At 40.9% G+C, this 13,201-nt stretch overlaps 1 protein-coding gene across 2 annotated transcripts in view; it reads left to right on the top strand.

The window, feature by feature from the left end:
- Positions 1-13,201, top strand: part of adamtsl5 (ADAMTS like 5) — an 82,470-nt gene that overhangs the window by 54,466 nt on the left and 14,803 nt on the right. For both annotated transcript variants that reach the window (XM_057836721.1, XM_057836713.1), the window contains exon 7: positions 8,235-8,358. In XM_057836721.1, the coding sequence (XP_057692704.1) occupies positions 8,235-8,358 (124 nt within the window). The remainder of the gene's footprint in view (positions 1-8,234; positions 8,359-13,201) is intronic.

Here is a 13,201-nt window from a genome sequence, read left to right as displayed (position 1 = left end):
GAAATGAAACAATTAAATATCATATACAGTACTTGATAATAATTAATAATATTAAAGTTGAGTTTTTGAAATTACCTACCAAAAATTGGGTTGCTTGCCTAAGTAATAGCGTAGTTGTTCCCCCAAACCAGAGGTTGTGGCTTCGATTCTCACCCTGGTGACCTTGCCGCAGTATCCTTGAGCAAGATATGGAACCCCACATTGCTCCTGATGCTGCATCATCAGTAGGTAAATGAGCATATAATGTCAAAGCACTTTGAGTGGCTTGATATTGGAATGGAGCTATACAAGTTTAAGTCCATTTACCATTCCAGAAATAGTCCTCTGGTCTATAAGATTTATAGATTTTTGATAAAGATGTTTTAAAGATGAGTTCATTCCAAATAGCAGTTAAACATTTAAAAACAATAATTTCTCATGCATTAAACACAAATAATAACTGTGGATTAAATAGTAAAGTTAACCGTCATTGACCCAGACATGAGCAAGAGATGGACAGTGGTCAAGTTCAAGTGAATAAATGTGAGGGCTTAAAAAAAATCTCCTCTTTAATTTTGTCCTCTCTTTACTTGTGTTGACACTTCTCACAAGTTCTCAAATTCACATGAGTAGCAATGCTTGCACACTCACCCTGCCCTACCACACCTTAGTAGTCTCTCCTGTCTTCCCTCTTCCCCTATTGTTTAGCTAGTGTATTCCTTCCTCACAGCGAGTCCCTTTGGTAAATGAATAAAACTATTACAACATTTAAATACGTTCATATCCAACAAACAAACAAAGAAAACCACGATCAATGTGCGAGGTCATTATATTCACTTACACTTGCCCACTGAGATCTCAATAGCCAAATGAATAAATTGGACTATAACTAAATGTTAAATATATCAATTCAATCCAACAGGCCTCTTATTTATGAGAATGGGGCTGTTCACAGAGGCAAGCAAAAAAGACAAACTAAAATAGCTTGAGAAACCCCCCAAATTGTCCCCTTTATAAGGCACATGTGAATAATCTCTATGTTTTTTTTCAATCAATTAATCAGTTGACCCAACTGACTGACTGTATGTGGTGCTGGGACAAATTGTGCTGAGGTGCGAAACGTGTCAAAAACTCCAGGAAGCAATGTAACAGGCATGTTTTGTTACAGAAAAATTATAAGTAATAGATTTTTTAAATCTAAAAACATACAGAACTGTTGGCTAACTTGCATAAAGCATACAGAACAGTAGCAATGTGAACATTGAGAATTGTAAAAAAAAAAAAAAAAAAGCTAAATATTACACATATTACTGTATCCAGAAATGTGTGAAAGATACAACTGAGGGCATAGGGAAAAGGACAGAAAAATGAAAAAGCACATTCCAGACTCGGGTTATGCGATGATTGCACTTGATTGGACTTGGGTTACACAAGGATTTAGAGGTGGGGGCTTTAAGAAAGTTAGTTGGTGCACAAAAGGTGAAACCTTCAGTAAGTACTGTCATTCTCAGCAACTCACCTGGTTGCCTTAACCTGTCACCTCTAAAAGAAACTTCGACCACCGAGCAAGAAAAAGGTTTCTCTCCAGTCGGTGCTCTTGTCTGACATTTTAAATTTGCCTTTAGAGTGACGCTTTTTACCACAAACAGAGCAGGAGAAGGGTTTCTCTCTAGTGAGTGTTCTTGCGTGACATATTAAACTTGCCTTTTGAAAGAAACCTGGACCACAACTGTGCAGTAAAGGGGTTTCTCTCTAGTATGTGTTCTTGTGTGACGTATTAAACTTGCCTTTTGGGAGAAACTTTGACCAAAAACTGAGCAGGAAAAGGGTTTCTCTGCAGTGTGTGTTCTTAAAAGACATACAGTATCACATGTCCCTTTCTAGAGAACGTTTGACCACAAGCAGAGCAGGAAAAAGATTCCTCTTCAGTGTGCACATGTTTCAAATTACACTTAGAAGCAATCCTTTTCCCACACTGAGACTATTCTGGCGTTTGTTGAAACTGTGGCCGTCTTTCCTTCTGAGTGCTCAGCATCATCAGTCTGTGGAGCATGTGACGTTGCGTCATTATCATTTGATAGTGGTGCTCTGACGCTGTCAGTTTGTGATACTCCTTCACCTTCAGTTAATTTGTGTTGACTTGAGTTCCGCTCAGCTCACTTGGACCTTCATCTTCTCTTCATCTTCGTGTCATCTTCAAAAGGACACGAGTCTAAGGAAACTTTTGGATGTCCTATTCTTCTTCTTTAATGTACAGCAGTGCTTCCTCCTCTGTTTTGATGTGAAGGTCCTCTGACTCCTCTTTAATGTGAGCTAGCTCCTCTGTCTCTTCATCGTCAAGAGGCTTTGACGTCACTGCCTATATGTGGGGGGAGCGATCCTGTTTCATGCAAATGGACACCAGTTCCTTTTCGTCTCGAATATGAGGGAATTCTTGCTCTGGCTGTTCAGGTCCAAGCGCTGTAAAACACAAGATGTGTGTGTACTATTCACAGAGTAGGTGCTGTGGTAGTTTTTGAAATTATACTTTTTTTAAAACCCATCGACTGTAGTAGACGTCCCATTAAAATGGATTGGCTGTCTATTGCCGTCAAAAACAGCCAATAGTTATTTAAGCTTAATCACATCAACAACACTATTATATACAAAGGTACAGAAAACTCCATCTTAATAATGGGGAATATTAAATATCAAGCACAAAAGTTTATTTGTTCATTCGCTGTCAATGGCTGCCAATGAGTTAAAATGGTGGGGAACGATTGGTGCAGTCGCATCAGTTTTAAATTGTATATGACACCAGAAAACATGTTTATTTCATATTACACGCGATATTTTGTGCTCCTGATAGTGTTGTATCGGTCGCGAACGATTCGTTCTTTTTGAACGAATTGTTTGGGTGAACGAGACCGAACTAATCACCATCTGCACTGATTCGTTCTATGAAGTTGGTGGCGCTTGTTCGCTGCGTGGGAGGGCGTTGAGCAAGCGGCAGCGTCGTCTGACATCGCACACGACCAATCAGACGCCAGCCTCATCGCGGGCAGGGGAGGGAGCGGAAACAGAATCATGGCGTATGTCACTCATTTCCACGTGTGGCCAATAAGCAGCCAGCGTGCAGGCAGGGGGGAAAGACTGAGTTTTGTCACTTCCCGTTCAGTGATTCGGTCCTCCGGTTCCTGACCTAGCTTGCTGCTAACTTGACTTTCCAGTAATGACTATGCGGTGAACGAGTCATAAAATGAAAGGAAACGACTTTGTCACATATTTGTTAACGTGGAGCCTATCAAATGCTGCTCAAAAAGACAAAAACACCACACAAATCTAGCGAGCATGGTTTAGTGTTCTACTTTTCTCAACAGACTCGGGACTGTGCCTATGACGATATACTATCAAATTTACAGTAATTTAAAACACGCGTAGCTACGAGGCAAGCAAAACCTGAGCTGCGGTCGCGTGACGGCAGTGAAGCGGGCAGAGAACTGTCACTATATGGAGGCTTCATGGCAGCGATATGTACCTCATATGTGCACAGAAAAAAAATAATATTTAGTATGATCACCATAATACTGATTTGCAATGAAACTGTATATACATGTCAATTTTTTCCGAGTGTTTTTTTTTTTTTTTTTTTTTCGTGTCAGAGGGTGTCGGTTGGTTTGACAAATTATGTCAATCCGTCCATCATGTGCTACTCAAGCGCCCCAAAAACAAAGCGCGCGGACACGGGAGATGTCGCAATATGTCTACATTTTTCTTAACAGACTAATGAGAGTAGAAAGGCGAAATCATAAAGCAAACAATTATTTCTCGTCAGCATTTGACGATCTGAGATGCGGGGACGACAGGGGAGCTGACCGGATTATTTTATTTATTAATACCAGTGCAAAAATTCAAAACGATCATCTTAATAATAAAAAACAAAAATACAACAGAGCGAGAGGTTAATATGATGTGTTGGCCGTTCCATAATTAGAAATTAAACTTTCGATTTATTTTTGTTTTCGTGACAGCAGGCATGCCGCGTTGGCTGTTAGCAGCAGCATTGTATATGTGAGCAAGATCATGCTAAAGAAAGTCCGTGCGCCCCCGACCCCAACCCCCCGCTCCCCCCACAAAAGGAAAATGTTTAACCGTGTCCTCAATCGAAATGCAAGCACGAGCCATGACTTTGATCCCATTAAACTAGGACAGACGACGCGGAAGTTCTCCCTCGCTTTTGCAGCAGCGGGAGGGAGACGAGGCTGTCTCTGAGAGCAGAATGATATCGCCTGTCATTCATTTCTGAAACTACGACGAGTGGTCAATGTGCAAGAGAGGGAGGGACCAAGCAATGTCACTTCCCGTTCAGTTATACTGCGAAGCGGTCTTTGGGGATTCGTTCAGCAACGTCACTTCCCGTTCACTAACCGAACGATTCATTTGGGTGGGGAGGGAGATGAGGGGGGCGAACGATTCGTTGAACGATTCGTTTGAACGAATCGTTTTACTGAACGAACCGGAATGGATTCGTTTACTCAAGTGAACGACAGATCCCGTCACTAGCTCCTGAGTCAAATGGACAGCTTGGATGTGTGTAGAGGCGGTCGATGTATTTATTCAACTTTTTGAATCCTGCGCCATGAAAATGAGTGACTTCCGGCCAGAGTCTCGGATTGAGGAAGAAGACAGATATGACATCAGTGGATGAGATCATCTTCACTACACAGCCATACTATTGTATGCAGAAGTACTGCGGATTCAGTTGATTTTGTGGATTAGTTTGTTTATTTTTTGCGTCACACCAGCCCAATGTGATGCAGGCTTTTGTTGCTAAACCAGGGAGCGTGGTGTGAGCCTTTTTGGGTTTCCAAAAGATCCTGTTCACTGCGAAGAATTGGCAAAGCAAGTCCGATAATCGAGGGACCATTGGACAGACGAAGTGAATAAGCTAAGTGTTTTATATTATGTCAACTACTGGGATCATGGCACACGTTTTAATAAGGAGTTCACCTGCATTTTTGGGTGACTATGCTCCCTGTTGGCCGGTGAAGGGAGTGTCGCCGGTGACCATTGCATGCGAAAAGCTACCTGACATCGGCCGGTGAAGGCGGGAGTGCCTGCCCTCCTTAGGCCCTGGCGCAGATTGTTGGTTGGACTCGGCTGGACAATGGGGTGTCGCCTCTCAGGGTGGAGATCATTTCCTGCCCTGGGCCTAGTGGGCCATGGGAGTCCGGTTGTGTGCCGTGTCGGTTGTGGCAGTGGCTGGGGGTCCGGGCGGTGGCATATCCTCTCATTTCTTCCCTAAGGGCTGGTTAATGGGGGCGCGACTGGTCCAAATGACAGCCCTGGGTCCCAGTGGGATGACGGTGGCCCCTTTGCGTTGAGGAGGGGTGAAGCGCACTTGCTTTTGATTGGTTGGGGGCGGGCCGGGGCCCTGGAGCAGGCCCCACGTAGCATTTTCACGTTTCTGCATTACTATCGCAAGTCTGAGTGGGCTCACGCATCACTGGGTAAGTGGGTTCACGCATCACTGGGTGCAATTAGACACACTCAGGTAGAGAGATTGTCAGTGCCAGGATTAGCGATCCAGGAGCATAGAACAGGATGTCAACATATCCAAATTTACAAGTGATTTACATGATACTGGGTTCCCCACCTCACGTTGCTGAATCGTGTACGCTCCACCCCGCCTAATAACATCTCCTTTTGACTCACCGTCTCTCCTCTTTCTCCTCGGATATCAGGCCCCCCACATAGTGTCCATGGGTAAATATAATTAGCTAACAATAGCTCCACTATGTTCCACGCTTCCAGTTTTAGTGACTAGCTTCATCTCATATGGAAATTGAGAAGTGAAACAGAGTGGAGGCTGATTTCAAGTGCTGTATTCAATTAATTTTTTTATAATTTGCTTCCTGCCAAGAAAAAATTGTGGCAGCAGTCACGATCCACGAACCTTAAAAAAGTAATAAACATTCAAATTTGACTATTTCCTAAATAACTCCTACAAGCGACACTAGCTCGTGAATGAACCTGCTCTGTTTGGATCCATTAAAGGCCTGATCTTTGGCACCATGTCGCTCCTTGTGTATCTTGTTTGACTTTTGCACTTAACCTTTTGGCTTCAGATTCCAACGTTCAGCTGTGTGGTATCGGCCGATGATGTACCGATACCATTTTTGAAAGAATATAGAGCGATCCCTCGCCAATTCGCGTGTCAAAATTTGCGGTTTCAGTTATTCGTGGGGTTTTTAAAAGTTGTTTTTTTTTTTATCCCATGAGCTGCCCAGCCTTTTATCATCTTTTGTCTAGTCCTATGCAAGGATTTCAATAACAAAGCCTTAAAGCTTATTTTTAGCTGGACTTTTCAGCATTTTTACTAGATTTGAGAGACTCAAAGCCCACTACAGTACAAAACCTCCAAAACATCCGGGGGAATGTTAACCGTTTTTACATTTTTTAACCCCAAAATCGGGCACAGTATTTTGCGAAACACCTACAGGACTATTTTTAACCCGCTTTCAGAGCACCCAAAGCCCACTATAAACCCCTAATATCTCCTGAGGAACTTTCAACAACTTTTACCCACAATTGGAGAACAGTCAAACAGCTCCACAATGGTACTTTTTTCCATTTTTATCTGCTTTGACAGCAGACAATGCCAGCTACAAGCATCCAAAATCTCTAGAGGAATTGAAAAAAAATCTTTACCCGCAAATGAAACATCATGCTCGTGAATGGACCTCCACGACATCCAGGAGGGGTGCCAAGTTGCCCCCACGCATCACGGAGTGACTGCACAATGACAGTACTGTAAATAGTTTTAAATGCTGTACTTTACAGTATACAATATATAAATGCAGTAAATAAATACTGTTTACCTCGATATTTTTTGGAAGGGGGCAATGTGGTTTTTCACAGTTCGCAGGGGTTTTTGGTTCCCATTCACTGCAAAAAGCTACACTTTTTTCCCCCTTTTTATACTGAATTAATGCATACTCACTTTAATGTAAAGTCATTGCTTTCATGGACGTCTGCGAGTTATAAACCAATTTCAGTTCAGAGTAGAAACATGAAAAGACCTTCCATAGCCCCTACTAAAATTACCTCAGGACAGCGATGTTACCCTCATAGTCAATGTATTGACATTAAAATGAAGTCATAACTTGCTTATTCCTCAACTGCTTTTATTATTAGATTATTTTATGAATGTCAAAGCATCTGCTATTTACTTAGTGGCTGCCATTGACGGTGCTTGATGTCCAATCCATTTTAAGTGGCATGTTTGCAGCCAATGAACGTTCATAGGCTACCAACATGCCACTTCATATGGACTGGATGTCTACTAGTGATAAACTAATTGAAATTCCTAACAAAAGGATGATCAGGCGCCACACAAGATCTATCATTAGGTTGCGTAGTTGACGGCCATCTTGGGTAGGGCAACCAGCAGTTGAAATCAGATGTCAAAAAGTACTCAATGCGCAGCATGGGATCTTGACAGTTTTTTCTAATTCCTCCCCGATACCTATGAAGTCATTTTAGTGCCGTATTGGTACTAGTATCAGTATCAGTGCAACACTAATAAATTTACAGACGTTGCGCCAAAATTTTTTTACATCAGCGCCAAAAGACGAACTACGACAGCAATGTCTTTCTTGAATCTTTTATTAATTAAAATTTTTGTACAGCAATCCACGGAACATTTTTGTGTTCATTTTTAGAAATTATATTAGTAGAGACAATGCTCAAACGATATTTAGATCAATACAGTCGGTAGAGATGTTTTTTAAATCTCTGTTATTTTGTAAGAAAATGTTCACTCCTTGTCCTCCGTACTGTTCCACTAGGGATTTGTTTCCTGTAAAGCATATGCATGCTCGGTGTGCTTTCATGTTTTTAATGGAGTTTAGGGGGCTGATTATAGGTCTCCTAGATGGTTGCTCTGGAGATGAAGTCTGAAGTCAAAAGCATTCACTGTAATCTATGTAGCAACAAGGTTATCCATGCAACTATTACCTCTTGGAATTTACAGACACCCCATTATCTTCCCTCATTGGGCCCCTTGCTCTAAGTAAATGTTTCAAAGACAAGAAAATGACAGGGAAAAGCAACAGAGAGTGTTTCTATTATCCTAGTAGAAATTTGGTTGTGGATAACTTCACAAGCTGAACAAAAAAAAGATCTGTTCTTGGCAGATCATGCACAATTTTAAAACAAAACTCCCATCAGATTATAATGCAGTAAACATGTCAATGATTCTCTACTTCATACAGAAGCCTGGTTGTGATTCCATCTTGGGTTCAAAGGAGCAAGAGGATGCCTGCATGGTCTGTGGAGGGAAAAACACCACCTGCCTTCATCACAGGAGTGTTTACCAGAGCAACGGCCTGGAGGCAGGTAGGATACACACGCACACACACAAACGTGCAATAATCACCATGAGGAATCACTTTCCGACCTGCCTAATGTCAAGATAATGCTAGGCTTTTGGCTTGTTTAGTCATGAGGCTTTTGTGATTTTTTTTTTTCCAAATTATGCCTAACAAATGCAGTTGGCTACCATCCATATCAACATTCAACTAACAACCTGAAGTATAACATTGCAGTAATTATGTTCCTTGAAAGAAGAAGCATGTCCAAAATCTAGGCATCCAATAGAACCAATAGAGCTTGGACTTACCTTATACTGTACCTGTGAATCTAGTATATGGAAAGAAGACAAATATTTACTGTAAATTGAACATCAAGGCAAGTCACTTTTATGTCTACTGTATATCCTTAATCACCACACTGTCTCAAATGGCTTCTCAGGCCAAAAATGACCCCCAAAAAGTGATCAAAATAAGGACCAGTGTTGTTAATCTTAGTTTAAAAAGAAAGTAATTGAGTTAGTAACGTCATTGTAAGAGTAATTTGTTACGCTGCAAAATAACTGATGTTACTTTTCATGTTCTACATGTTATTACATTATACATTCTATAACATCTTTCACATCAAATATGTTTATATTTACTGATTGAACTGGTTTTCTTAAAAAATAATTTTCAATTTCACCTACATAAAAGTGTTATGGTATACAAACTTTAAAGCAACACTAGGTAACATATCAACATTTATAAAATATTTTCATAACATTTGTGATTACAGTGCCCTCCATAATTATTGGCACCCCTGAAAAAGATATGTTTTTTAGCTTCTAATATTTTTTTAAATTCAAATAATATGGGACCTTAATGGAAAAAAAGAGAAAAATCCAACCTTCAATACAAGTACATTCATTCAGTGGGGAAAAAAATCCCACATAAAGAAAAAAATATTTGGCATCAAATAATGGGTGTCACAACTATTAGCACCCCTGGTGTTAATACTTTATACAACCCTCTTTTGCCAACAAAACAAGGTCTGGGGACTGAGATGGCCCTGGGAGGAGCTTGATTTTGTGTCTGGTAAACCATTTCTGTTTCGCTTCCAAAGGCCCTGGGAACCTTGTTAGGGTGCATGGCATCATGAATGCTTTGAAATACCAGGACATTTTAAATCGAAATTTGTTGCCCTCCGTCCGAAAGCTGAAGATGGGTCGTCACTGAGTCTTTCAGCAAGACAATGACCCTAAACATATGGCCAAATCTACACAGAAATGGTTCACCAGACACAAAATCAAGCTCCTCCCATGGCCATCTCAGTCCCCAGACCTTGTTTTGTTGGCAAAAGAGGGTTGTACAAAGTATTAACACCAGGGGTGCTAATAATTGTGACACACATTATTTGATGTCAAATATTTTTTTCTTTATGTGGGATTTTTTCCCTACTGAATGAATTTACTTGTATTGAAGGTTGGATTTTTCTCTTTTTTTCATTAAGGTCCCATATTATTTGAATTAAAAAAAAATTATTAGATGCTAAAAAACACATCTTTTTCAGGGACGCCAATAATTATGGAGGGCACTGTATATGTCGACTGACAACTAGTTGAATGACACCTCTTTTATATGTTGAAGAGGTCTATATCGCTTTAACCAGCACTATTTAACTTTGAGGAGGGTGGCAGGAACCCTGCAACACAAAAAAACTACAAATGTGCTGACTGCTTTACGGAATATGTCGCTTCCCCCTTTCCCCATTCATTATAAAGACAGAAGTCGATGCGAACGCATTCACGCAAATTCTGCAAAGATGGCAGAACAACAAAAGAGACAAACCCCACCCCTCCAACCCATCTCAACTGAACTCATAAATGCTGACGAGTTCGGGAGGGGTAGTGGGATTAGCCACACTAAGCCACACTGTTGCTGTCATACAGTATGTTATTGTTTAGCCACAACTGGATTCATTATTACTAGTCATTCTTCATACAGCCGCTGCAAACAGAAAAGTTGTTTAAAGTGTGTATTACACCAAAAAGCATGTTTATTTCATATTTCACGTGGTGTTTATGCTCCTGAATGAAATGGATGTGTGTGGAAGCAATCGTTTTACAGTATATATTCAATTTTTGCCGATCGGCGAAGACAATTGACAAACCCGCCGCCGTGTGATATGATCCGGGCTGGTTTTGGGTGATTTTTCGCTTCGAAAAGTGAAAATAAGACTTTGAGACGTCACTCGGTTTGGGTTAGCATGCCGGCTAGCTGTCATGCTTCTTGGCTTGTTTACATCCTCCGAAGCTGGGGCAGGGAAATGACACAAGCCTGACTGACTAGGGTGGCATAAAACATCGTTCGGGAGGTGCGACAGTAAAGGGGAAGTCGACAGTTTTGACCATGACGGAGTAATTTTGGTATGTCGTATTGAATAAATGCATTTTTATTATTTAATATTCCATTTAGTACAAGACTGTTATTTGTCATGACCATACCATTTATTTAGCAATTGGGGAAAAATACTTTGATAAAAAGAATATCCTGTGAAAATATTGGAGTAAAGAGACTGAAACAATGACATTTTGCGGCTCTCTTCGTCGCATTTTCCTCGTTCTGAATAATTCCCCGTCAAAGGGTTGAATTCTAAATGAGATGAAACCATGACCCTGCCAACGTCATCCTCCTGTTAGGGATGCTAGAGCCCTATAATGATAGGCGTGGCTAAACGGCAGATTAAAAGACTAATTTCTCGTCATCTGATCTTTGCCAAATTGTTGTATACAGTCGAATCGTCTCAAAATATGATTCTAATTCACATAATAATGCTATTTAAGACTTTTTAGCCTATCGTAAGCACTTTAATCCATCTGCAGGTGACTGGAAGATCATTACGACACTGTGTGGGTGTGCGTTGGTCCTCATGGGAAATGCAGTCTTCCTGAAGGCAGAACACTACCGCTTTTTTCCACCGGCGTCGCTAAAATTGACCAAAACTGAAAAGTTACCTAGTTTTGCTTTAACTTTCAAATGCTGTGAGGAAAAACCCCTTTTGTTTTTCCTGTTCTACTGAACCCGCACTGAACCGTGAATCCCATACTGAGGCACGTACTAGACTGTGGCTTCTGTTTATCGTCACACCCCTGATATATACAGATATATTTTTCAATATGCAGGTAAGGCTCTGGATCTCCTGCCTCTCCTGTCTTTGCTCTAGTTGTTTTAATTAAAAAAAATATCACAAAAGTTCATGGACATTTCATTCAAGAAAGGTTTTGAGCAAGTGAATATTTTTGGTAATAAAAAAATCTATATATTATTATATTGTAGTGTCTATAAGAATGATAATGCACAATCAGAAGTAAAACAGTACATCATTTTCAAATTGGGCTCGAGCGTATGACGTGGCACTCGCGAGGTTTCCGCCACTATCGCCATTGTGGAAGCGAGAAACATAAACAGTGAGGCATTTCAACACAGGTCGCTCTTTAAAAATGGTTGGAAATTATTGTGCGGTAAAGAATTGCAACAACCGATCGAATTGAAAGGAGAATTTACAGCTCGACGGAACACCATTGAGTTTCTTCCGGATCCCTACATGGAGAAAAGGCGAGGGAAAGGTCATATCTGAACTTACCAAACGTCGAAGAATGGCATGGGTGGCCTCCATCAGAAGGAAGGGCATAACGTTTGATTCTCCAGTTACACACTGAGTTTGCTCTATGCACTTCCACTCCGGTAAGTTAATTTCGTTTGTTTACGCAAATTTCAGTAACTTTACGCCCTAAGTTGGCCTGTTGTTAGCTATAGCTACAGCTAAACAACTAGCATGCATACATGTGCATTGTCTTCATAAGACATAATTCCTGTCGTTGCTAAATGAAAAAGCTGTAATATTTTGACGTGAGAGAGTGGCAAAGAATTTGTACACAGGCTACATTTTCTGCAACAAAAAATTTGTACATCCGTGGTCACAGACTAATGTAAACACACATTGCCTACCTTTGCTAGAAAGATGCTGTTGCCGTTTGCTATGGTCATAATGTGAAGATCCTGCACCCATCCGCAGCAAAACTGTTCGTAGCTTTGTAGCGATTTGTAGTTTCGGAATTGCTGATGAGTGTAGTAACATACACCAAACACTAAATACAGCATGATGTCCATTTCGCGTAGTGGTGGAAGCTTGTCGACATCTTTATTCCATTTGTGTTCGGCTTGCTCGTGAGGGTCGACATTGTTCACATCCTTAAAATTGCTCACATATCTGTCCTTCGCCGTGGTAACAAGTTTGTCTCTGTATCGAACTGGCAAGTTTTCCCTACATTTTTCCATCTTTGGCACTCGTAGTTCAATTATATTTGCCGTTAAGTTTAAATGTCCCGTGATGCAGACGTGCTTCCGCAATGGCTGCGTTGTCGCAAATCTCGCACGATCCCGTGTTGCTGTCACGTAAACGCTCGAGCCTAATAATTGTACCCACCTGGATGCCACGAACTGTATGTAAAAAAAAAAAAGGTTCTCAAAAGTTTAAGATGACGCTCGTCACGCTAAATGCTAATGAGAATGCAAATGCTATGCTAACGCTCTGAGCCTCCTAGTCAATTAACACGTTTGCAATGACGTCACTACCCCCTTCCCTCCTCCCCAATCCTGCTATGCTCTCTCCCAGGCAGCTGTGACAAAATCAGATATCTTGTGCTTCAGTCAACCAAATTGTAGTAACACGCCCCTTCACATCCTTGGTAACAGTAATGGCGTTACAAAGATGGGAAAAGTCATTAATTAGATTACTCACAACAGAAAAAAATAACGCCGTTATACTCTCACACCGTTATTAACAACACTGATGAGGAGAACTCCTGATCTAAAGGGAAAGAAACAAA

The sequence above is a fragment of the Corythoichthys intestinalis genome, chromosome 1, assembly GCF_030265065.1.
Source record: "Corythoichthys intestinalis isolate RoL2023-P3 chromosome 1, ASM3026506v1, whole genome shotgun sequence".
Lineage (NCBI taxonomy): Eukaryota > Metazoa > Chordata > Actinopteri > Syngnathiformes > Syngnathidae > Corythoichthys > Corythoichthys intestinalis.
The sequence above is the reverse complement of the archived record's forward strand: the minus strand, read 5'-3'. Positions and strand labels throughout refer to the sequence as shown.